This window comes from Chiloscyllium plagiosum, chromosome 29 (assembly GCF_004010195.1).
Source record: "Chiloscyllium plagiosum isolate BGI_BamShark_2017 chromosome 29, ASM401019v2, whole genome shotgun sequence".
Classification (NCBI taxonomy): Eukaryota; Metazoa; Chordata; class Chondrichthyes; order Orectolobiformes; family Hemiscylliidae; genus Chiloscyllium; species Chiloscyllium plagiosum.
In genome coordinates this window covers 31,943,310-31,970,869 of record NC_057738.1, presented here as the reverse complement: position 1 = coordinate 31,970,869, position 27,560 = coordinate 31,943,310, and the positions used below count along the sequence as shown (strand labels likewise).

The 27,560-nt window shown below is 40.8% G+C and overlaps 1 protein-coding gene across 5 annotated transcripts in view; it reads right to left on the bottom strand.

The window, feature by feature from the left end:
• fyco1a (FYVE and coiled-coil domain autophagy adaptor 1a) overlaps positions 1-27,560 on the bottom strand; it is a 186,214-nt gene that overhangs the window by 104,654 nt on the left and 54,000 nt on the right. For 4 of the 5 annotated variants that reach the window (XR_006315927.1, XR_006315928.1, XM_043719437.1 and 1 more), the window contains 2 exons: positions 13,797-14,008; positions 6,958-7,105 (listed from right to left, as the gene is read on the bottom strand). Coding sequence is in view for 3 of the 5 variants with exons in the window: in XM_043719437.1 (XP_043575372.1) it covers positions 6,958-7,105; positions 13,797-14,008 (360 nt within the window). In the remaining 2 variants the exon portion in view is untranslated. Of the gene's footprint in view, positions 1-6,957; positions 7,106-13,796; positions 14,009-24,045; positions 27,158-27,560 lie in introns of those variants that run through there. The other variant, XM_043719440.1, reaches the window with a different exon arrangement.

Genomic DNA, 27,560 nt, shown 5'->3' with positions numbered 1-27,560 from the left:
GGAAAGGAGCAAGAGCACAGCAATATTCTTAGTAGGATAGGATTTCTCATTTGAAACAGTACTTCCTTGGTAAGGTTTCCAAGAAGTTTGGATTCCTCTTATAGTGAAATTGATTTTCCAATAGAAAAGGGAATTATGTAATTTGCAATACAATTCGCTATCACTTTGAAACATCACTTTTCTCAGTTTCCCAGAAAATTATGATACTTCCGAAGATGCTGTTTTTCTAGTTGTAGTATGCACACAAACTAGGTCAATCATTTATGACTAGGTCTGCCTGTAATCATCAACTCCAGAAGAAAATATGAAGTTAGAAAATCACTAAAACTGTGATAATGCACTCATTCATACTATGCATTGCTGGCATATGTACATTTATTTTCACAAAACATTTTTTTTGCTACAATTTAATGTGCTGCATGTAACCAATCAGCAATACTTCCTGGCACAAAATGTCAGTGTGCCACACCAAAGGTCAATACGATAATCATTCCAGTAGAGCAGTGAATTATATTCGGTGCCTGAGAGACGAAGCTAGTTTTAAGCCTCCTATACCTAACACCAGTCACAGGTCCCTTATCAATATTTAACTGTGACTAATCACTGTACCCAGTCCAATGGCTAATTACCATTGCTTAAAAGGAGACAGTGTTCTTAAAAATGCCACTGAAAAAATTTTAATTGCATTAAGTCAGGAACAGTAGAAATGGTGATCCTGGCTCCACACCAAAACTGGAAGCAGCCGGTTATCACTACTGCTCAACTCCTCCTAATGCTGAAAACACTCTCCATCATCTAGGACTTCACAGTATCTTCTGGGTTGGAACTGTTCTTCCTTGGTCATGTAAGGCAAAAAGTCACTATCCTACTATCCCCTTCTATTTTGTGAAGCTTAAAATTGCAGATTCGCTATTATGTCTCAGTTTTTATACCTAATATACCATTAGCTAATTTCACACGTTATGACTGTAAAGGCTCCCTCTCTTTTTATTTTTGTGCTATTCCAAATTGTGGTGTTGGATAAGGATTGCTGCATGGCAAAGCAAGCAAGCTCACTCTCAGGGCGTTGCCTGTACCACAGTGGTAGTGCCTCACATCCATCCGCCAGGGTGCACAATTAAAACATAAAATGAGCTACAATACACAGCAACTCACATACTAATATGTCACTGGCCTTACATTACAGAACATGGCACATCCAATAGCTTTTTGCCAGAGATGTGCATGGAAAAAAAGACAAAACCACAAAAGTGGTCTTGCGAGTTGAGCTTCATTTGGGTTCAGCTTGTTCTCCTTCCCAGTTCGGTTTGCTGGTGTTAGCCTTGCTTGGGTAGGCTTGTTGGCTCAGACAAGCTTCACTGTTAACACTGCAAGTGTTTAACAATAACAAGCAAGACTGAATATGACTTACAGTTCTCATGATCTGATCAACATGGAGAGGCTTCATTCCTAACACTGAGCATTTGCACAAGGAAAGGCCTTGAATATGAAGGAGCTAAGTAACGGAAGAAGTTTGCACTCCCTGCGTCTTGGAGGAAGAAGTCCACCTTGCCAGGTACATGCTTCATATAATTGGAGTTCAGATTACATGCTTCCCAGTTTGGGTTACAAAACTGTGCATTTGAATATATTTCCAACAGGCTAGACTGTCAATAGGTATTCACGTCAAGCTAATTAATGCACATCAGATGGTCAGGAAAGATGACAAAACTTTAACTCACTGTGGGAATCTGAGTTTTTGCCTCCCACCAAGTTAAGTTCCCCATCCCACCCTTCCAAAATCTTTAGCCAAGCCCAGAATATTCTGTCCTAAAGGTAAATGGGAGAAATATTTTACACATTACAAAATTAAAGACCTGTAAGAAATTCTTTAAAATAATGAAAATGAATTAAATATACAAGAGATGCAGTGTCAGGTGATGTGTTGTACCTGCATGATGTGGGCACTGGTTGACTCCATTGTGGTTCATAGTAACCACATCGTGGTAAGTTTTAGTTGCTTGAGGAACTCCAGCTCAGAGCTGATGAGCTGGAGTTCGAATGTCAAACACTTTGATACAGCAGGGAGGGGGAGGAGTTATTTGGATGCTGTATTTGAAAAGGCAGTTCACATTCCTTAGATTAACTACTTTGAATTCGGTCAGTGGTCAGGGATTGGAGGATGTGATTCTGAGTGAGGCAGGTGGAGGGATCCAGCAGGTAGCACTGCAGGTGCCTCAACCCTTGATCTTGTCCAACAGGTTGGAGGTTCTTGCTCCCTGTGGGGAAAAAAAGAGCAGGGACTGTTGGGAGGATGAGTAAACTGACCATGGTACAGGGAGCCATTCAGGTCAGGGCAGAAAAGAGAAATGCCGTCACAATTGGGAATAGTACAGTTAGGAGCACAGCCGCTGTTTTCTGTGACCAGAATAGAGAGTTCCGAAGGCTGTGATGCCTGCCTGGTTCTAGGGTTCAGGATATCTCACCAAGGCTGCAGAGGAACTTGGAGTAGGAAGGGAAATATCCAGTTGTCATGGTCCACAGAGGTAGGAAGAGGGAACTATGAGGGAATATGAGCAGCTAAGGGTTAAATTGAAAAGCAGAAACAAAAAAGGTAACAGTCTCCTAATTATTACCAGAGCCATGAGCTAATTAGCACAGGGTCAAAAAGATGAAAAAAGTAAATGTTTGAATCAAAGATTTGAGAGATAGAAAGTGTTTTGAATTCAAGGGACATTGGCACCGGTACTGGGGAAGGTGAGACGGGCTCTATATGAAATCACGCTGGGACTCTAGTCCAGACGAATTAAGAAAACTCGTACAAAATGTAAAAATGGATAGCAAAAGCTTCAATAACTATATAAAAGGGAATACAGCAGTTAAAATGAATGATGGTCACTGGAGGATGTGAATGAAGAGTTAAGTGGGGGAAAAAGCGGACACTAAATCAATATTTTGCCTCCATTTTCATGGCACAGGACTCTAGCATTATCCCAATAGTAACAGGTAGTGCAGAGGTTATAGAAAGGAGGGAACTTAGTACAATCAGAATCACTAGGGAAAAAATGTACTGAGCAAACTATTGGGAATGAAGGCAGATAAATTCCTCGGACATGATGGCCTGTATCCTAGGGTTTTAAAGGAAGTGGGAACAGAGACAGTGGATCCACTGGTTACAATATTCCAAAATTCCCTGGATTTGGGAAAGGTCCTAGTGGTTTGGAAAAACATTAATAGAATGCCCTCATTCAAAAAGGGAGGCAGAATAGGAAACTATAGACCATTTAGTTTAACATCTGTCAGTGGCCAATTATCAGAATCTATTATTAAGGAAATAATAACAGGACATTTGGAAAGTGAAAACGCATTCCATCATAGTCAGCACAGTTTTATGAAGGGCAAATCGTACTTGACTAGAATTCTTTGGACATGTAAGATGCAAATTGGATAATGGGATCCTGTAGGTGTAGTATTTCTGGACAAAATGTTAATACACAAAGTAAGATCATATGGAGTTGGGGATAAATTATTGAGTAGGGGATAAATTATTAGCTTGGCTAACCATAAAACGCAGAGTCAGGATAAGTGGGTCATTTGCTTTTGGCAAGATGTAACTAATAGAGTGCCATAGGGTTTCCAATCTGTACAAATGATGTGGATGCAGGGACAGAAGGTACGATAGCCAAATTTGCAGATAATTAAAATAGGTGGGAAAGTAAGTTAAAATAAAGAAATGAGAAATTTAAAAAAAGGATGTGGATGAGTTAAGTGAAAGGGCTAAAATCTGGAATTTAAGGTGGATAAGTGTGAGATTAACTATTTTGGTTGGAAGGGTAGAAAAGCAAATTCTTATCTAACTGGAGAGAAACTTCAGATTGATTTGGTGCAGTAGGATTTTTTTTATTCACTCATGGGACATGGACATTTCTGCCTGGCCAGCATTTATTTCCCATCACTTTAGTTGCGCTTGAGAAGGTGGGGGCAAGCTATCTTCATGAACTGCTGCAGTCATCAGGCACATTCCACACTCAGTTGAACCTTGAAAGAATAGTTTAGCGCCTCCACTCTTGCTTTCCTCAGTATACTTAGGAACCTTGGATATATCCAATCAGGTCAAATGCTTTCTTCACTATAACAATGTCTTCGACACGTTTCTTGCCTTTTTTTTGATAATATCCTTCATTGCTTAAATCAAAATCAAAAATCACATTCCTAGATCATCCCTTCTCACCTTTCTCAGACATGGTTGACCACACAATCCTCTTTCAATGGCTCTCCACCATCATCCAGTTGGGCACGACTGCTTTTGTCTGATTTCATTATTATCTACCTAACTATATCCAGAAAACTGCCTAATGGCTTCTTATCCGGCTGCAGCATCAATAACTGTGGTGCCCTCAAGGATCTATCCTTGGCTCGTTTCTATTTGTCATGTGACCCTCAGTGACACTGTCTAAAGGATGGCATCAGTTTTCAAAAGGATGCGAATAATCTCTGTCAGAGATACACAAGCATTTACTTCAATGTAATATTTGTCGCACTGAAACCACAATCTTCGATCTCCGCTACAAACTCTGTGCCCTAGCCAAAAACTCTGTTCCTCTCCCTGGCAAATGACTAAGACCGTGCCAGACCTTGTGTCACATTTAACTTCAAGCTGGCTTTCAACCACATAACTGTTTGGTCATTAAGACTGCTTATTTCCATCATCTGTCTCCATGCTTGCCTTAGCTCTTCTAATGGCTAAACCACCCTCCATATCTTAGTTACCTGCAGTTGTAACTGAGTTAACACACTCTTCATGGGCAACAAAAATAGGAATTGCTGGAAAAACTCAACACGTCTGGCAGCATCTGTGGAAAGAAAGCTCAATTTCGGGTCGGCTGACCCTTCTTCAGAACAGAAGATATTGCGCATTCAAAGGGTGTTCTTCAACACTCTTCAGGGGTTCCACATTCCACTTCTTGTAACCTCTGTACTTAGCGTAGACAGTGATGAACTAAAAACAGAACAGGCTTCAAAACAGCGAGTTTTGAGAAGATTTGTAACTCAGATTGCGGTTCTGGATGCAGGCTTGCTCGCTGAGCTGAAAGGTTCATTTCCAGACATTTCGTCACCCTACTAGGTAACATCTTCAGTGGGCCTCAGGCGAAGCACTGTACATGATTCCTGCTTTCTATTTATATGTTTGGGTTTCTTTGGGTTGGTGATGTCATTTCCTGTTCTTTTTCTCCGGTTCCAGCTCAGGTTTAGAACCAGAACTCTATCAACAAACACATCAAGTTAGACCCCATCTACCATTCCCTGAGAAAAGGAACAGGAAATGACATCACCATAGTAATGACATCATCAATCCAAAGAAACCCAAACATATAAATAGAAAGCAGGAATCATGTACAGTGTTTCACCTGAGGCCCACTGAAGATGTTACTTAGTAGGGGTGACAAAACGTCTGGAAATGAACCTTCCAGCTCAGCAAGCAAACCTACATCCAAGCTTCAAAATACACAACAGCTGCGCCAAGAACTGAAAATACACTGCGATCAAAACACTGGAGTTTTAAAAAAAAACTTATTAGAGCACCTTCATTCAGAACTTGCATGTCACAGATATTAATAATGGGGATTTGATGATGTGTCACAGTATCAAGCTCCATTTTATGTTTCCACAAAAAGTACGTTGCTCCTTATTTTTGTCCACCATCTTATCTTCCTTCCATTACTAACCACACAAACAGAGCATTTTAAAAAGTTACAAGAACCATTTAAATTATTTTTTTGATTAAAACTCATAGAACATTTGTCTCCAAAACACAGATGTACAGTACTAAATAATCACATTTCTTGAAGTCTGATATTGCAATCCTACACATATTTAGAATTTTAGGCTCCCAATCTGACAACCTGCCTACTTAAAATACTATCTTTATGCAGGGTTTCAAGTAATTATTTAATTGATTTGATTCTAGAATGAAGTGAAAAGGTTGGCAAAGATTTTTTTGGTCAGTCTTATGATGCCACTGAAACTGCGCTAAAACATTCAATGTCTTACTTGGAATTAATTTACAATTTGTAATGCGGTGAACAACTTATTCCCTATTTACTTGTGCACCACTAAACTTTAGTACACTTGTTTCTGTAGATACAAAAACTCAATATTATCCTTTTATGTCTTTGACTTACTTTCACTTAATTCAGTTTCCAAACAGTTATCACCTGGCTTTCTGACAATAAGAAAATTCTTGATCTGTTATATGTCATGTTTACACTGTCTACCCTTTTCAGAATTCATTATTTTCCACTCAAAACACCTTAAACATTGCTAAAAAGTACTTATACAGCATGAGAAGGGGACACTGATTTATTGGATTATCATTGGCATGGAAATGGAGCAAGAACTGTCAATCTATAAGTTCTAGTTTTTAATCATCTATTATTTTAGTTTTACACCTGCCTATTACACCTTTCATACAAACAAATGAGTATACGTCCTGCTAAATGGTTGGAAATGTTTAATTGCTTTTTGCCCTCACTGCAAACCAGAATGCCGAGAGACAAGCAGATTAAAAAGCACAAGGTAAAAGAAATGACTAGATGGAAAACAGAGCACTTGGAAGGAAAGAAAAAATTATTCTGTCCCAGGACAACGCATTAATCTGCTGTGGAAAAGACAGTTCACCCTATACAGTCACAATAGACAATACGCAATACAGAAATGACAAATACTCTAGACACAGTCTGACACCCCCCAGGATGGGGTGTTGAAAGTTTATATTATTATTAACGAATGCAAATAATGTTAGTGTACACTTCTTCTTAGGTCTAAGATAATAAACCAGGTTTACTTACCATTACAATGTAATCCTTTACTTACTTCTATGGTAGTTTTTTAAAAAATAAATACTCAGGCAACATTATATCATCACAAGACTGTGGTTTCACATGAAAGCCATAGCTTTTCTGTAAAGCATTTACTCACAGAGAATGAACGATTGGCATTGTTGATTCCGACTGGGTAGCTAGAAGCTGGTTCCCCAATTCCAAAGAATAATCATTATCATCAATTTCGTTCAGCTCTTCATCTGTAATTATGTCAAAAGTTGCATCGTCTGGTTTGGTGAAACTTTCTGAAAGAGCCAAAATTGGAATAGCCCACTGACTTACAGGTGAAACAGATAAATCACATTACATACAGAATGAGATAATGGGAGGTAAAATAAACTAAGTTAAGCCATTAAATCTATTCCTTTCATTGAATGACATGTAACTTGACTTCACTTGAATAAACTTCAAAAGAAAAGTTCTAAGCAATTCATTCCCTGTGGAGAAAATAACAATGGATGATGTTTTCTACCTAGGTGGCAAACTGTCATCAAATGGGCATACTGAGCCAGTCACACCAAGGTGAAGCAAAGAAACACAGCAGCTTCAATAATGAATCCCAATGAAACCACAGATTTCGTACATTTGCATCTTTCAACACTTTTGCGTGAATTTAAAATCTCGACCTTGCTCAAAGATGACATCAATAGGCTTGAACAATTGATACAACCTTTCACAGTGGAAGTTGGTAACTAGTTGGCAATACAGATGTAAACCATGAGTACTGTACTTGAGAAGATTGACAACATCATTGGTAATCACCTCTGGGCATGAAAGGAAACAATTTCTCTGAACCTACTCTATCCTATTAAACAGTTCTTGAATTTTAAACACCTCAATTAGATCATCCTTTATCTTACAGATTCCGGGGAATACAAATCTTGTCAACACACTCTGTCCTCTTAAATCAACACTTCCCTAATATCATTCTGGTGAATCAAAATTGCACACCACCATGGTCTGCAGATCATTCCTGAGATTACAGTCAGGCATAACTTGTCCTGGATAACTTAACAGAAGCTCCAGTAGCAGGTATCAGTGGTGAGAGAGGGCAGGGAGCAGAGGAGCTCAAACTATTGTGCTCGGGTCTCAAGCAGTGGATGGCAATGATCAGGGAGCAGTTGAATAGACCCTCTCTGAAAAAGTAAGCTATCTTAGAGGGCAGGAAGGCTGATGGGAAGTACAACAGACTGATAAAGCGACCCCAAAGTCTAAACCTAAAGTGAGCATCAGGCTCCATTCATGTATGAACTTGCACTCCAAGATTTCTTTGTTTAGCAACACTCCCCAGAACCTTACTGTTAAGTGTTTAAGTTCTGCCCTGATTTGCCTTATGAAAATGGAGCACCTCACATTTATCTAAATTAAACTCCATCTGCCACTCTTCGTTCCATTTGCCCGTGTGATTAAGATCCTGTTCTACTCTGAGGTAACTTTCCTTGCTGTCCATCACACCACCAATTTTGATGTCATCTGCAAACTTACTAACCGTACCTCCTATATTCACATCCAAATAACTTATATAAAATGACAAAGACCCAGCACCAATCCTTGCAGGAGACCACTGGTTACAGGCCTCCAGTCCAACAAGTAACAAGTTACCTCTTTCTCTCTCCACACATGTTGACTAACCTCCCCTGATTTCTGAGGTTGATTGTACATGGATTTCAAGGGTTTCTCTGCTGCTGTAGATGCTGGGTAAAGGGGCTTCTCATGTTACAGGTTTCATTGTAGCTTAAAGTTCTTTCCATAGTCCTACTTATCCTTTCTGCTAGGATATTTGTCCCACTCCAGTTCAGGTGCAGCTCAATCCATTAATACAGCTCCTTCTGTCTTTATTGATGTCACTGACCAACAGAATGGCATCCCTCTTTCAAACAACAGTCTTTTAAGTACACATTCATTTTGTGATCTCTTTAGCCTTGTTACAATTAGAAAATATCTTTGGTAGTAATCTGAAAATTAACACCCACTAAATCCAGCTTTTTAACTTACTGCCTAGTTTTTGAAAGTAAGACCTTTTCTTGTTCAACATAGACCATAGTTGTTGACTCCATCCTCTCTCCTTCCCATAAAGTTTTGCTTTGCCACAACCCAAATTCTCCTTTATCTTATTTTGCCTGCCTTTCTGAATAATGTAAAAAGGATACCTGCCTAAATTTAGCACAATCCATCTTTAAGTATGCAGCTCTGAGTTTGCAGATAACATCAGCCACTGGCTGCAATTTTTAATTCTGTTGAGTGAGCAACTATTACGATTGACCTATTAAGTGACTATTACAGAAAGCAGATTCAGGGCAAATGGTTTTTGTCTTCCTCCTATAGCCAAGAAGAGCAAAAGTGTGATTCCACATCTCAGACTTTCGCCATCTCACTCCTGGAACACAGAATTGCCCTATACGTCATAATTATCACTGATTCTTTTAATACAGGCCTTCACCCTCTAATCATTAAAAATTGGGATTCCAATGTCTAAAATCCTGGAGTTATTTGTTGCATTCTTACTTTCCAAATTCTTGCTGGGAGCCTTCCACATGACAGTAATACAATATTGTTTATCATAATACTATGGTGTGGATAGTTCCTAAACAATAATTGACAAAATCTCACAAATGTCACAACAGGAGCTCAGCAGCTAATTCAAGCTCTGTCAGCAATGAAGACAGAGAATTGCAGGAATTGGTATCATTGGAGAAGGTAGTAACAACTTTTACTTCTGAACAGTCCAAGGCTCCTGTCAATTGGATAGTGATCCTAGCATCCAGTAGAACCATGGGGACCGGGAAATATTAGGAAGAGGGAGAGATCATGCAACCATGTTCAACTGGGGGCATGTGTCATCATTCCAAAATTAGTAAACAGTCCGAGAATAAAGGGTTAACACCCGTTACTTTACATGTACACTTAATTTTATCTCAAAATATTTCCCGGTGTTGGAGGAAATATGAATTAGCCATAAGTGTATACTTGCAATTACAAAAATGCCAGTATGCATAAAATACCTAAGTTGGGTATTGGTGAAGCAGGCAGTACACAAATGGGACAGTGTATTATATCTTAAATAAGTGACATGCAGTATTTCAATCTATCTACACCTAACCCATGCAGGGGATGAGAAATCTTAGTTCCTTCTTAGTTTTCAGAAATGTTAAAGGCTCTGAAGAGGAAATTTAAGTTTTAGAACACCCCACGATTGCTAAGTCTGCAAGTTGTGCTGAAAATGACATGGATACTTGCACACAAGTTACTAGAATTTAATAATGAGATTTGGAATTGGCTGAGGGGTACATCCAAGTAGATGTTCCAGATCGCACAGATCCACTTGCAGAAAAAGGGATTTCACAAGGAACGGTAATGACAATATGGGTTATGGCACAACTTTTTGAAACGTATATGTCATTAATCAGAGACACAGACATTGTATAAAGGAATTCATGGTAAACAGCATCTTGAGACAAAAGCAGAATGAGCAGTCAGTAGATATCCAGATCAGGATACAAAGACATAATTCAATTTCTATTTTCAAAACATAGATTCCATGTTTATTTTGATGCAATGCTTCAGTTTTATGTCATCTAAAGTTAAAGAAAATGTGCAAATTATTTTCAAAAGCAATGCAGTTGGCCTGTGGGTTAGAACATTGTAAACTGCAGTATTGCAAATCTGCAGTACAGATTGAGGATCGGAGAGATAAAAACTGATATTCTGCGCCAGTCCATTTTTTAATTAAGTTTACTAACTAGGCAAGAACCACAGTAAGTGTAGTCATAACAATTTACAGTGAACAAAGTTGACAGAGGAAGTGTGTGCAGTTGCGAGTTTTTTTTAATATTAGACGTGTTGAGCTCAGCAAGTTAGATAAGTTGTGTGCTAAAGGTTAAATGGTCTAAGTTGGGAACATGTCATTGTTGAGCAAAACAGAAATTGAGCGCTGCTGGAAAAGACATTTTCTCAACACCTTTCATCTTGTATCAGGGCAATCTGTAGGAAATATAAGTGCAAATGAGAAATATTCATAGTATATGAGAGGAGAGTGCTGATTGGTTGGCAAGTGGATTCTCACTGGTTGGCAACTGGACTCTGATTGGCAAAAGTGTTGCCAAGGAGAATGCATCAGTTTGTGATGATGATGGTTAACTGCAAAGCTTTTTTAAAATTTCAAATCAGGCAGGATGACTGACTGGTCAAGGCATTACCCTGAGAATTGATCCAGAGAATGATTTTCACACATTTTGTTGCAATGAAAAAGGCACAATATACATACATTCTTTCTGACTGCTAAGTGCATAGGCCTGAATATTAATATGCAATTCCCAGTAGATGCAAGTTCACCACACTGCACCCAACTGACAATCCTAAATGAGTTATCCGAGTAATTCTTTGCATATGCCCTGCACATTCTCCATGGCAATACCTCTACAAACCAAAGTTCTCTTGCCAAATAATCAGTACTCTCTTATCATTTAGTATAAAACGTTATTTTTCTTTTACATTGATATTTCTTGTGAATTGTTCCGATGAGTGCAAGATTAAAATGTTTCAACAAAATGAGTCTTTTTTGAGTAATGCTCAAGTTCCATACAACCAAACAACTAATTACATAGATTTTTTTTAAAAAATGAGCAAATTGCACTCTCAACCTTCCTCCCTCCTGTCAACCAGTTCCCTTTCCCTCTGAGACCTCCTCCGCTTTCACATAACCATCTCACCTCCATCTTTCTCACTTCTCTCTCAACCTACTTGAAGTCTCTTATTTCAACACTGTTTCATAAAACACTTTCCTTGTTTCTTGCAATTTCATGACTCACCCAACTCCATTCCCACACTTAATTGTTTATAGAGGTTTGGTAGTACATACAGTCCCTGGTTTGTGAACAGCTATTCTTAAGAATGAGGAAATGTCGGATTTTTAAAATTCATATTCATACATCCTGTATGGTGTCCCATTCATCAAGTACCAACATTTGCAAGTCGGACATTCATAAATTGGGGACCCACCCCATACCATTCTGTCTTTTACTTAAACTTTTACTTTCACCTTCCTCACACTCAACCTTGCCTACTTCTTTCCTGTTTCTCACACTTTCTCCTCATGTTCACCCAACCCAGTTCCCAGAATGAAAATTGGCCTAAATGTAAATCCAAACCTATAGCAAAGTGGTTGACTCTGAACTGCCCTCTGTACAATTGGGGATGGACATTAAATGCTGCCAGCGTCGCCCACATCCATCAAATAAATAATAAAAATTCCAAATGCTGTCCAGATCTAACCACCCTCTTGGCAAGTGTTTAGGCATGGGAGGAGAGATCACTGTGAATCCTGTCAGGCTATAACCAGCCTGCAAACCCTGATGCTACCATCACCTATTCTTCGAGGAAGGTTATGATAAATAAGGAAGCTGATTCTGCTTCCCCCAGCTCCTCTCCAAAGGTACTTCAGCACATTTCAGTGTTGAGGGAAATGCAATGCTGAGGGAATGCAGTATAGTTGATTTTTTTTAAATTTATGCATTGGACTTGTGTCTAGTGTTTGGATGCTGTGGTTTAGCTGAGCAATGCATATAATCTCGATAAGACACCTGATGCTCTTTGCAAGGTTCTACAAACAGCAGTAACATTTAGCAGCCACACTTGGACTTTAATGGTTATTGTACATCAATTAAACTCAGTTGTAAAATTTTCAACTGGCTCGTCATAATGGTGCTTTGTGGAGGGAGTTCCAGATTTTCACTACCCCTTACAAGAAAGAATGCTTCCTGACATCGCGATAAACAATTTTAAGGATACGTCCCTTGTTTTGGACCTTCCCATCAGAAGAAATTGTTGCTTGCTACATACTCAAAACATCTTATACAGCTCAAGTAGATCATCTCTCAACATCTCTCCTATATTTGAGGGGCATCAAGCCTTGCTTATGTAACCCATTCCTATGATTTAACCCTTTCATTTGAGCTATCATTGAGTGAAATAAAACCAAAATACTGCAGATGGTGCAGGTCTGAAACAGAAAATGCTGAAGAATCATAACAGGTCTGTGAGGGGGAACAGTTACTGTTTCAAGATTTTTAAATAAAATTGTATGAAGAAATCATATCAGACTTGAAACTTTAACACTGTTTCTCTCTCCACAAATGCCGCTGACTTCCTTCAACAGTTTCGATTTTGCATTGTTCTGCTTGAGGTACAAATGTTGGCTAGAACAGTAAGATAATTGTTTTGTAACCTTACTATAAGATCTTTTACAACCAGCGGACTTCTTATTTGAAAGACTGCATCCACGATAGTGATGCACTCCCTCAGTACTGGAATGTCATCCTCGATTATAATTAGTTTAATCAACCTATAGAAGGTATTTTTAAGCTGAGAGGAGAAAGATTTAAAAAGAATCTATGGGGCAAATGTTGCAAACAGAGGGTGGCTTGTATGTGTAATAACCTGCCAGAGGAAGTCGTAGATGTAGGTACAATTACATTATTTAAAAGACATTTGGACAGGTACACGAATAGGAAAGTTTTAGAGGACTTGGGCCAAGCGCAGGCAAGTGGGACGAATTTAATTCGGGAAAACTGGTCGACACTGACGAGTTGGACCATAATGTCTGCTTCTATGCTGTGTGACTGTATTCAGCAGTGCTATTGTACACCTTTAAGGAAGGTGAGAGTTGAATACAGGCTTTCTGGTAGGGACACTATCAGTGCATCACAAGATCCCGTTTGACCTAGATTATATGCTCAAATCAATGGAGTTAGGTTTGTGTGTGTAATTCAATCATGTACTACAGAACCAAGAACTTACTCTGTAATTAGTACCTATTACATTAATAATTAGTTGTGGAATTATTGTGCATCTGAATGGTTTTGGTAATTAATGCCTACACTGTAACTTGTACCATGATGACAGGAATAATTTGCTTCCAAGCATCTGAGTAATCATCACCTGTGTTTCTGCTAGTTGGTCCTTCTGAAGCTGAACGTGAGGGAGATTCATCAGGGCTGTTTGGAGTACTGGAAGATCCAGGATCATTCAGTCTTTGAACCACAGCATTATGTTCTGTGTAGCAGGCTCTGCAGCATCTCTCTCTTTTACCGCTGTGCTTTGTCATTACAAAATTATTGCTGCAGTAGTAGCAGAAGATACGTCCACAGAGTCTGAAATAAAACAGAACAGGATGGTTATTTTCCAGGTGAAAACAAATTTCAATTCAGGGAGGAGATTAAATTTATCACATCTTTTTGCTAATTTACAATTTCCTACCTATGTACATGAAATATTTTTGCACAATAAGAATCCGTGAAGGATAAAAGGCTTTTATTTATAATAAGAAGAAAAAGGTATTCAAAGCAAGAATGGGAACACTCACTGTGCCCATTGCTTTAGACAAATATCAGAGGCTGCCCTTGACATACTGTGCCAAGCTTGAAAAGGTGTCTGTCTGGATTTAACTAGGGATTACTCCCGTTTGGCTTTCAGACATGGCTGTTTGTTTAAAGCACAATGCAGGTGTTTGGTGCATATGTGGCTGGCACATGATACAATTCAGATGCATCATGGTGGTGTACGGGAACAAGTCAATCCTCTTGAACGATGACTACTGACAACCATGGCAAGCAGTCTGGCTTTATATCTGCACTGAAAGGCAAGTCAAGGTGAGTCTTTAAGCTTTAGCTGAGGCAGCAAAGCACAAGGCAAGGATGCTGCAAGCACCGAAGTGGGCACAAAGTCAGCAGGTGTTCAGAGAACAAGTGAGCATCGCTGACATATGGCCCAGTTCAAACTAGGAGGTGGGTGCCTGTCCCTGTGTGTCAAATACCCTGGCAGCAACATTATAATGAAAGTGGTGGTGCACCCCAAACTGCAGCAGTGAAGTGAAAAGGTGTGCTGTAAGCATATTAGCGATGTGTTATGTGGATGCAGCAAGGCTGGTGTGTGTTGAATGCTAAGATCACTGAATGTGGGCTGAGTACATTGCTGCCCCATGGACTGTGCGACACGAGACCAGGTGTCCAATATGGAGGTCTGAACAAGCATGTGGTGAGCTGGAGCTACCAGTGACCTGCTCTTTCACATTGGGAATTCTTGGTGTCTCGTTTCTACCTGGGCAGGGTGGGGGGAGGGGAGGTTGGAGTACAGAATACCACATATTAAGGAGGTGACATTTGATACTAATGAGGGTCAGATCGAGTAACAACCCATACAAACAGACCTCTCTCCACTCATGTGTGAGAATCCTGCGTCCCACACCTGCTTGGAGAATAGAACTTCTTTAATCTCAATGTCAGGAAGGTCCTCACTGGATGCCTCACCTGTTTTTCCCAAAATTTTTCACAGTGGCCCATACCATTCAAGGGCTGGGAAGATTCCACCTTTAGAAATAAATGCATCAAGTTGAACTCAAGAATGAGGTAACGATGGAGAAGGGTAGTAAGTAGCTGCACTAGTTTTTAAAGAAGGTGACAGCAGGTCGATAGGAAATCCGAGGAAAACTGGAAGAATTGGAAGTTGCTTCTAAAAGAGGTCCCTACTTATTCCGTGCACCTACTTGAAAAGAATACTGACTATAGCTTCAAGGTACAACTGAGACAAGCAGTATTTTTATCCAAATTACTATAATAATAAAGTCACCATAGTCCAGGAGGATTATTCTCTCATTAGATAGACATAACTGGTGGTGGTTTAACCTAAGGGTCACCACACCTCAGGTGAAGGATGAGGTCAAGAATGTGGGACCTTCATTGTGACCTCAGCCTGCACTGGAAATGAACCTATGCCGTTGGCCTCACTGCATCACAAACTAGCTGTCCAGGCAACTGAGCTAACTGACCTCCTAGATTACAATATATGTGAAATTAAAAAGAATTAGAGAATCATTGAGTTATACAGCAAGGAAATAGATCCTTCCATCCAACTCGTCCTTGCCAATCAGATATTGTTTGACTCCTTTTTATCTGGATCAAGTGATTATTGTTTTATTGTCCTTATTTTGATATTTATCACAAGTAACCCTTCTTTAGAACTGGACCCAAAACGTTATTCTGTTTTCTCTCCACAGATGCTGCCAGACATGCTGAGCCTTGCCAGCAATTTCTCTTTTTGTTTCTGATTTCTAGCATCTGTAATTCTTTTGTTCTTTTTGTCTACTCTTCTGGTTCCTGTCATCAGGCAGATTTTATACATGTGTCTGTTCTTGCCTGTACTTCACTACTGCATGTCATCTGGCAGCTGATGTGGTGTCCGCTCACACACATTTCACACCATCTGTTCACCAGTCCACAGCTCGCAGTGAACTCTCAAGAAACCGTTTCAGATCTAAGCTTCATGTGTGTCCCACTGTTAATTATCTGGTTAAAAATCACACAACACCAGGTCATAGTCCAACAGGTTTATTTGGAAACACTGGCTTTTGGAGCACTGCGGTAGCTACCTGATGAAGGAGCAGTGCTGGACTATAACCTGGGGTTGTGTGATTTTTAACTTTGTCCACCCCAGACCAACACCGGCGTCTCCACATCATGACTGTTAAGAAGGCAGGGATGTACTTTGACAAGGAAACAGTGGCGGGGGAAATAGTAAAGAGAGAGAGGGATATGTGGATGAGCTGAATACCATTTAAATGACGAAAGACTGCTGAAATTTGCAGCTGAGTAGGATCTGGTGTGTTCACATGGGCATCACAAAAAGCTAGCACCCACATTCAGTGAGTTAATTGGGAAAGCAAATAGAATGTTGGCTTTTATTTCAAAGGGAATAGAGTCTAAAAATAGGGCGATCTGGCGAAAACTACAAGGCATTAGTCAAACCGTATTTGGAGGACTATAAACAGTTTTGGTCTTGTTATCTAAGATTTGCTGACATTGGAGGCAGTCCACAGAAGGCTTACTGGGCTAATTGCGGATTGAAGATTTTTCTTATCAGGAAAGGGTGTAGATTGGACTCAAACTCACTGAAATTTGAATGAATGAGAGGAGACCCCTTTGAACTTGTAAGATTTCTCGGGGGTTTGACAAGGTGGATACAGAGAGGTTGTTAAAGGACCAGAGAGCATAGACTCAGCGATAAGGGTTTCTCTCAGCGGGATGTAAATCTGTGGAATTCTTTACTGCAGAGGGCAGTTGAGGCTGAATCGTTAACAACATTCAAGGCCGAGGTCAACAAATTTCTAAGCATTAAAGGGATCAAGGGTTATAGGGATAAGCTAGAAAGTAGAGTTGAGAATTATGAAACACAATCTCATTGAATGCCAGAGCAGACTCAATGGGACAAATGGCCTGCTTTGTTCTTGTATCCTTTGATAGTCTTATCCAACAAAATCTTAACAATTTCAGTCTTGAAAGTTTCAGTGGACTTAGCAATTTCATCCCTCTGAGCAGCCTCCTTGACTCTATGATCTTTCATGTGAACCAGTTCTACGTGGTTTTGTTCCCCAATGGCTGATCTGTGATTTTCAGATTATGCTCCCAGATCTGTGACATCAGACAGTTTAATAATTTAAGATAGTACCTCAATTAGATTACCCAGCGTCATTCTGAAGCCATGGGAATTCATACAAGTTATATAATTTTTCCTTGTAATTTAACCAATAAAGGTTCTGTTACTACTCGGATACAAAAGCACTACAAATGATCTTTTCTGATACGTCATGCCTCCTATGATTCCCCAGTTTTGTCTCTTTATAATTATTGTTCCCATCTAAACAATGTACAGGTTGTTGGACTATAACATGTGTTTCATTATTGCACATTCACTGTAGCAATTGCTGAATTGGGGACACTGTTTCTAAAGTGTAAACTTTTCAAACATGTGTTGGCTGTCACACGATTATATCGCCAACACTTTAGGTGCTGCTTCTAAAGCATGATTTTTCTATAATGCAGGATTTCACAAGAACGCAACCATTGCGTTATAGAAGAACTACCTGTACTATCATCTACAAATGTACAATTAACAATCAGCTGGGTCACTGAGTCAGATTCGGAGACTTTGGAAGGCTCCAACTTACTCATGTGCATAATGAAGGTGCCAGGAAACACTAAGAGGATTAAAATCTGCTCCTGGGTGACTGTAAAAACAACTACAGTTCCCTGAATAACCACTGACCACCCCACTACACTTTAGGGGAGGTAACCACCTAGTGCTATTATTGCTGGACTGTTAATCCAGAGAAAGTGAGGACTGCAGATGCTGGAGATCAGAGTCGAGAGTGTGGTGCTGGAAAAGCACAGCAGGTCAAGCTGCATCCAAGGAATAGGAGAATCAACGTTTTGGACATTAGCTCTTCATCAGGAATGAGGCTTGTGGACCAGAGGAGTTGAGAAATAAATGAGGGGGGTGAGGCTGACGGGAAGGTAGCTGAGAATGTGATAGGTAGATGCACGTGGGGGGGGGGGGGGCGGGCGGCGGCTCTACACCGCTGAAGCCAGGCAGCAACTTGCAGCACCTCCTCCTACTGCCCCTCGAGCACAACATCACCTCCCATCATCAAACCATCATCTCCCAGACCATCCACAACCTCATCACCAATGGGGATCACCAATCTACAGCCTCCAACCTCATTATCTGGGAACTCCTCACCACCCAATTCTACCTCCTCCCCAAATCCACAAACCTGACTGCCCAGTTGATCCATTGTCTCTGCCCACTGAACTCAGCTGTGCATATTTTGACACTGTCCTGTCCCCCTTCGTCCAGAAACTCCCCACCTACATTCGGGACACTACCCTTCACCTCCTCCAACACTTTTGCTTCCCCGGCCCCCAATGCCTTATCTTCACTACGGACATCCAGCCTCTGTATACATCTATCTGCCACAACAAAGGCCTCCAAGCCCTCTATTTCTTCCTGTCAAGCTAACCCAACCAGCACCCTTCCACTGACATTCTCATTCGTCTGGCTGAACTGGACCTCACCCTCAACAACTTCTCCTTCCAATCTTCCCACTTTCTCCAAGCCAAAGGGGTAGCCATGGGCACCCACATGGGCCCCAGCTGTGCGTGCCTCGTCATCGGGTATGTGGAACAGTCCATCGTCTGCAGCTACACCAGTGCCATTCCCCACCTTTTCCTCCGCTATATTGATGACTGTATCGGTGCTACCTCATGCTCCCACGAGGAGGTTGAACAATTCATCAAATTCACCAATACCTTCCACCCTGACCTCAAATTCACCTGGATCATCTCGGACATCTCCCTCCCCTTTCTGGGCTCTCCATCTCCAACTCCAACAACTGACTAACCACAGACATCTATTACAAACCCATCGACTCCCACAGCTACCAGAACTACAACTCCTCCCTCCCTGCCCCCCGTAAAACTGCCATCCTCTATTCCCAATCCCTCCACCTCCACCGAATCTGCTCCCAGGAGGAGCAATTCCATCACAGAAAATCCCAGATGGCCTCCTTCTTCAAAGACCGCAATTACCCCTCCCAAGTGTTCGATGACGCCCTCCAGCGCATCTCTTCCACTTTCTGCACCTCCTCCCTTGAACCCCACCCCTCTAATTGCAACAAGGATAGAACCCCCCTGATCCCCACCTTACACCCCATCACGCTCCGCCTACATCACATCATCCTCCGCCACTTCCACTACCGACAAACAGACCACACTACTAGGGATATAATTTCTCACCCCACACCTATCTGGTTTCGGAAAGGCCATTCTCTCAGTGACTCCCTTGTCAGATCCACACCCCTCCACCAGTCCACGTCCAAGGCTCCAAAAGGAACCTTCCACATCTGACAGAAATTTATCTGTACCTCCACACACTTCATCTACTGTATCCGTCGCACCTAATGTGATCTTCTCTAAATCGGGGAGGCAGAATGCCAATTTGCAGATTGTTTCAGAGAAATCTCTGGAGACACCCGCACCAACCAACCCCACCGCCCCGTGGCCGAACCCTTTAGCTCCCCCTCCCAACTCCACCAAGGACATGCAGGTCCTGGGCCTCCTCCACCGCCAAACCCTAACCATCCGATGCCCGGAGGAAGAATGCCTTGGGACTCTGCAACAATACGGCATCAATAGACAATAGACAATAGGTGCAGGAATAGGCCATTCTGCCCTTCTAGCCTGCACCACCATTCAATATGATCATGGCTGATCATCCTTAATCAGTATCCTGTTCCTGCCTTATCTCCATAACCCTTGATTACACTATCCTTGAGAGCACTATCCAACTCCTTCTTAAATGAATCCAGAGACTGGGCCTCCACTGCCCTCTGGGGCAGAGCATTCCAATCAGCCACCACTCTCTAGGTGAAGAAGTTTCTCCTCATCTCTGTCCTAAATGGTCTACCCCATATTTTCCTCTTGTTCGGCACTCACCCATCAGCAGAAACATGTTTTCTGCCTCCAGAGTGTCCAATCCTTTAATAATCTTATATGTCTCAATCAGATCTCCTCTCAGTCTTCTAAACTCAAGGGTATACAAGCCCAGTCGCTCCAGTCTTTCAGCGTAAGGTAGTCCCGAGATTCCAGGACTTGACCTCGTGAACCTACGCTGCACTTCCTCAATAGTCAGAATGTCTTTCCTCAAATTTGGAGACCAGAACTGCATACAATACTCCAGGTCTGGTCTCACCAGGGCCCTGTACAGCTGCAGAAGAACCTCTTTGCTTCTATACTCAATCCCTCTTGTTATGAAGGCCAGCATGCTATTAGCCTTCTTCACCTTTACCTAAATTGATTCCATTTAGGTAGTAATCTGCCTTCCTGTTCTTGCCACCAAAGTGGATAACCATACTTATCCACATTAAACTGCATCTGCCATGCATCTGACCACTCGCCTAACTTGGCCAGGTCACCCTGTAATCTCCTAACTTCCTCATCACATTTCACCCTGCCACCCAGCTTAGTATCATCAGCAAATTTGCTAATGTTATTGCTGATACCATCTTCTATATCATTAACATATATTGTAAAAAGCTGCGGTCCCAGCACGGATCCCTGCGGTACCCCACTGGTCACTGCCTGCCATTCCGAAATGGAGCCGTTTATCACTACCCTTTGTTTCCTATTACCCAGCCAATTTTCAATCCAATCTCGTACTTTGCCCCCAATACCATGCGCCCTAATTTTACTCACTAACCTCCTGTGTGGGACTTTATCAAAAGCTTTCTGAAAGTCCAGGTACACTACATCTACTGGATCTCCCTCGTCCAACTTCAGAGTTAGTGGACCCAGCACTGGTCCTTGTGGCACTCCAATGGTCTACCGCTCTGCCCTCATCAATCCTCTTTGTTACTTTTTCAAAAAACTCAATCAAGTTGGTGAGAAATGTTTTCCCATGCATAATGTCATGTTGACTGTCCCTAATCAGTTTCCAAATACATGTACATCCTGTCCCTCAGGATTCCCTCCAACAGCTTGCCTACCACCGACATCAGGTTCCCTGCTCTATAGTTCCCTGGCTTGTCCTTACCACCTTGCTTAAATAGTGGCACTATGTTAGCCAACCTCCAATCTTCTGTCACCTCACCCGTGACTATTGATGATACAAATATCTCAGCAAGAGGCTCAGCAATCATTTCCCTAGCTTCCCACAGAGTTCTAGGTATACATCTGATCAGGTCCTGAGGATTTATACACTTCTAATTGTCCGATTGTTCGCTTGTACGATAAGTTCCCCTGCAGTGACAAGCTGCAGGTCTTCTGTGGAAAATGGCAACAGAAGAGAAGTGACCCAGAGAGAGGACTTAGAGAGGATGTAGCTTCAGGTAAACTGTGTGACCTGCTGGGTAAACAGCAACTAGAGTGAGAGAATGGGGCTGTATAGGCAAGGGAGTGTCAACCATGCTGTCCATTTGATGTGAGCAGCGTGGCTTTGTGGCTGCTATGCCTTTACATTGCCAGTGAGGAGCAACGTTTTAAAGATGGCATGAGCACCGGGATGCTAGTCTTTCAAGGAATGTATAGTGAGTTGCAACTTGTTCCAGATACTCCTCCCTCATAGCTCCATAGTTTCCTTTATTCAACAGAAATATTGTCACTTCCGATTGTACCCTCTCCCTCTCAAATTGCAGATTGAAGCTTATTGTATTATGGTCACTACTTCCCAATGGCTCCTTCACTTCGAGGTCCCTGATCAATTCTGGTTCGTTGCACAATACCAGATCCAGAATTGCCTTCTCCCTGCTAGGCTCCAGCACCAGCTGTTCTAAGAATCCATCTCGGAGGCACTTCACAAAGTCTCTTTCTTGAGATCCAATACCATCCTGATTCTCACTGTCTACCTGCATGTTGAAATCCCCCATATCAACTGTAGTAACATCTTTGCAACAAGCCAATTTCAGCTACTGATTCAACTTACATCCGAAATCCATGTGGATTTCAGCAGTTTCCTCATTTCCCTTCCATCCACCTTATCCCAGTCCCAAGCCTCCAACTCGGCACCACCCTCTTGAACTGTCCATTGTCCTTCCCACCAATCCGCTCCACCCTATCACCTTCCCCTCTAACTTTTATCCAATTATCATATTTCCAGCTATCTTCCCCCCAGCCCTGCCCCTCTCCCATTTATCCCTCAGCCCCTCCTTCGATGCTGCCTGACCTGCTGTGCTTTTCCGGCGCCACACTCTCGATTGTTAATCCAGAGACCCAGTTAATGTTCTGGGACCCATGTTCAAATCCTGTCACAAAAGTGGTGGAAATGGAATTCAATAAAAATCTGGAATTAAGAATCTAATGAAGACCATGTTGTCGATTGTCAGAAAAACCCATCTGGTTCATTAGGGAAGAAAACGGTCATCCTTACCTGGTCTGGCCTACATGCGACTCCACACCTCCGCAGAAATGTGGTTGACATTTAATTAGGGATGGGTAACAAATGCTAGCCTAGTCAATAATGCCCTCACCCCATGAAGGAGTACATTAAAAAAAGCATACATCACTGGACAACTGACAATCCGCAGCCTTCTGACTCTTTCCCCACCACTCACAACTCCTCTCTCCAAGACTCTGGCAATCCCCTTGTTCATCCCTATCCCTCACCCAGCTGCCAAACATTCTACCCACCATCCTACAATCCTACTGTCTCTTTGATCCATCTGCCACCCTATCCACTTACCTGCCACTTTACTCCTCAGCCGCATGGCCATCTTACATCTCTACCTGCACCCCTCAATCACTTGCTTCACTACACCATCAACCATTTGCTGCCCTTCCTAGCTGCCGCACTCGCCGTTGCTCACTTAGATTCCACCCATACCTGCCAAACATTCCATCACATTCCCGTCACAATCACCTGCCACCGTACACATGTACTTACTTCACACGTTTTGTTAGCTTTCCAAAGAATCTTTGGAACATTTAAATTGTGTTTGCGTGCCATTCTGTAGAATCCGTAAAAAAAGGAGATGAATCTGAATAGTAAATTAGAATTCTGATTTTTTTTCTCCTCAGTCAAGGATGTGGTATCATTTATTGTAGCTTGTTAAATTTCAATTTTAATCTGGGTTGCACTAATGTGGTGTCAATTATATCAAAATCTGACATGAGTATCAGTAATGTGGTTTGTACAGATGTGAATCTTGTAAATTTAACCATTTTGGAAAAGGCTTTACACTGTGGGTAGCACCAAGACACACACCATTAGATATGTACTTTGATGTGGAGTTTTCTTTTGCTTCAGTTGTAACAGGAGTTATTAATGTGAGTTACAGGACATCAGTAATGAACTTGCTTGCTAACCTTGTACAGATCATTGGTAAAATCGTCTTTGTAGTTTCAGATGGAGTTCAGTATCTTCGAAGAACATAATTCAGATAAGATCAACAATGATGCTATTAGGATTTTACATTCTATGTGGTAAAATAACTTGTGAGATGGAATTTGGCTATTTGATAAATAGTGAGATAGCAGCAGAAAAATGACTAATGATTGTTGGTCAATGTTAAAAGCTTCAGAACCTACTACCCAACCCATGTAACTTCAATTATGTGATATGTGATGGACTCAAAAGTTACCTATTTACCTCCCATGATTTTTATAAATGATTACAGACTTGGGATTTATTTTCAAAATTGAAACAAATTCTCAGATTTTTTCCAGAATCTTCAGGTAAATAAAAATCTGATTTTTGACCAGTAAATAAATTGATTCTCATTTGTCTAAATGTGATATAAAATTGTGCCTGGTGTAGAGTCAGTAATATTTTCACACACACTAAGTGATAACACATGAAACATACACGATGATGATACTAATACAATGTATGCATTTATAAGAACTGACTTCCAACACCTTGAGAGAGGTAATGTGACCCAAGGTATTAAATAACTTTGTGATTTTACACACAGAAGGGAGAAACTAATGACCTCAGTGTAAAGGCATCTCTAGATAACAGTGATTATAATCTGATAGAATTTTATATCACCAGTTGAAATGGAGAGAGTGGGTCTAAGACAAGTATTTTGAAATTAAAAAGAGAAAACTGTGGGGTCAGGAAAGCTGAGCTAGCTAGTGAACTGGGATATGAGACAAGGATATACATCAGTAGAAAAACAGTAGCCGGCATTTAAGGGCATATTTCAGCATACTCAGAATAAATACAATCCCACTACAAAGATAATTCTAAGGGGAGGAACCACTATCTATGGTTAATGAAAGACATTTTAAATAAAGCCATGAACCTAAAGGGAAAGCATACAATTGCACAAAGATGAATTGTGGGTCAGGTAACTGGTCAGGGTACAAAGAATGGCAAAGAATGACTAAAACAATAATCAGGACAAACAGAGAATGAAAGAAAGCTAACTACAAAAGTAAAAATGATACCAACATTTTCACTAAGTGTCTAAAAGGGAAAAGATTAAGAAAAGTGAGCCTTGTTCCTTTAGAGGGCCAGAATGGGGAGTTAATAGATAAGAAATAGCAGACACAGTGAATAAATATTTTATTTCTGTTTTCACCGTAGAGAGTACAAATGACATCCCAGTAGCATGCCTGAACCAGGTGGTGGAAAAGAACTTTGATGACACCACTACAGAAGAAGCAGTGAGCAAACTAATAGAACTGCTAGTTGGCATGTCCCTAGGTCCTGAAGGATTTCATTTCAGGATCTTATAAAGATGTGGCTAATGAGGAAGTAGATGCTTGAAAGTGAAATGAGCAGGTTGTTTTATGAGGAAAGATTGGACAGGCTATGCTTATTATGACTGCAGTTTAGGACAGCGAGGAGTAATTTCATTCATGTTTATAAGAATGGTCTTGATAAAGCCGGATATAAAAAAGATAATTCATGGGTTTGCCTGGAACTATGGAACAGTTTTAAAATGTGGGATCACCCTTTTAGGATGGAGATAAGACATTTTATTTTCCTCAGAAGGCAGTCTGACTTTGGAACATTGCATCAGGAGATAGAGGAGGCCAGGTCAGTAAATATTTTTAGGATAGAGGTAGATAGATTTTTGTTAGACAAGGGAATCACAGGTTATCATGGGTGGATGAAAATGCAGAATTCAGAACATAAAGACATTAGCCATGACCTTAATGAATGGAAGAACAAGCTTGAAGAGCCAAATGCCTATTTCTATTCCTAATTCATATGCCACAAAATGAAATAACATTTACAAATAATAAGCAGCATGCTCAAGCACAAGTGTGAAGTACATCACTGATCAAACATTCAGATGACTCAAGTAAGCAAACAATGGAGGTAAAACACAAGGTTTGAAAATGTGCATCATGATTTGAACATTTAGGACAATTTTTATGTGGAATAGTGGTGATCTCTTGAGGAAGGAAGACAAAATGAAATGCACCTATAAGCCTTTCTAAGGTGTAAAGCTATCTAAAAAAAAAGACAAACTGCATACAATAACTGCAATGTAACAATTCAGCTGTGAAGTTAAATTTTAACATCAACTGTTTTACGTTTCTGTCAGAATTTAAATAATGATTGAATTATGCTATGCTGGTGATGTGTCAGTTTAAGCATAACATTCAGTCATCAGTATTTCAGAGTGTATTTCATTCACACAAATTAGGAATGTATTTAACTTCTAAAATGCTTTACGTCCCTGCAAACGTCTCTCCACTGGAACACATTTTTATAAGAATTGTTTTGTTATATTCTAGTTAATTGTCCTAGTTTCTGTGAACTTCAAACAAACATCGTCCTAATTTGCCCCTTATCCTTAAAATAAAGACTTAGTATCTAAAGTAAAAAACAGATATTGAAAATTGGCAATTAAAATCCATGTTCAGGAAAGTCTGTAATCCAAGTTATCATTGATGTGTCTTTGTAATATCATAATATGGTAATTACTACAGAGGAGGTAAGCGTCGCTGATGAATGCATTGTGACATGGGAATACTAATGTGATTCGTTTTTTTGGGAATTAAGACAATGGAACATTGAAATCCAGTGTCTTTTCATGAGTAATTCACTAAAGTGGATGTCATTAACAGAACATGTGGATATCATGTGGAACATGTATTGATGTGGTTACTAGGAAATGGCTAATTGGTTGTGGGTGAGACTGCTGTGGGGATGTCAATGGTACAATGAGAATGTTTCAATTACACGTGTATAATGTAGTTGTTACTAAAGCAGTTGTCACTAATGTGGGTGTGGAGGCTTTGTGATCCTATGGGTTTCGGAAATATGGTGGGAAGGCAGCTCCTTTTCGGGGGATTAAAGTCCAGCCAAAGGCTGTAACTGTAAAACTTGGTTTGATAGCACTCAATTGTTCACATTATTGAGTGCTTTTTAACATCTGAAACGGTGCCTGCAACATGTACACCATTTCAATGTGTTTCATTTTGCATTCCTATTAGTCTTCTTCTGTAGGCTAAAGTCTTCATTTAGATTGCCTAGAGCCCACCAGGGAGCTAGTCCCTAACCGATTCCTGTCCTGTGCTCGAATAGCAGGTCACTCCTGACTAGTGTGTCGGAATGGGCACCCCTAAGCTATCCTCTAAAGTACATGCCAGTATCTGAGTAGTGAATGTAGGTGCAATAGCAACTGATGGCATTTCTTCCTCCTAACTACCTTCTTGTTTCTCCATAGTGGCTTTACATATAATTTATGTATATTTGAGAGATCGAAACCTCAAGGTTTAGGTTGTGGTGGGGGAAGGCAGGAAGTGCAAACCTCCACAGTCTGCAGCTTATAAATCAGTAGAGGTCATGGGATGAGAGGGAAAGCGAGATGAGAGAAAGAGAATTAGGTTTCGACACCTCTGCTGCTTATAGTCTCAATCATGGCAAATACGTCACATGTATCGAGGTAAGGTATTACAGATGTTCCTGTCCTCATATACAGGGTACTGCTTCCTCTGGTTATGCAACACCTAATCCTGCAAGAGAGAAGGAAGGATCAGTGAGCATAGTGCATGAGTGATATGGCTATTATGGTTGAATGTCTGGTAGTGGGTGCAAGCAACTGCAAGTGGATACAAGATTTACAACAGTGCTAATCTCACCCACACACAGTTAGTAATGAATTGAAAGAAGGAGTTTAGATAGAGATTGCTGCTTGGTGAAAGATGGGGCTTTGGTGCATTAAGCAATGATTGACTCAGTTGGTGTATATGACCTTTGAAGCTACCCGATTTAGTTTCCACTCATGCGAGGTAATTAAACTTTTTTCTGTCACTGCATTAGGACCACAAGGCTAGACTCCTGGCAACAGTCTTTCATCGATGGTCCAAATGCCCTCTGAGAGGTCGGTCGACATCGCTCCTCCTCTTCACCTCCTGT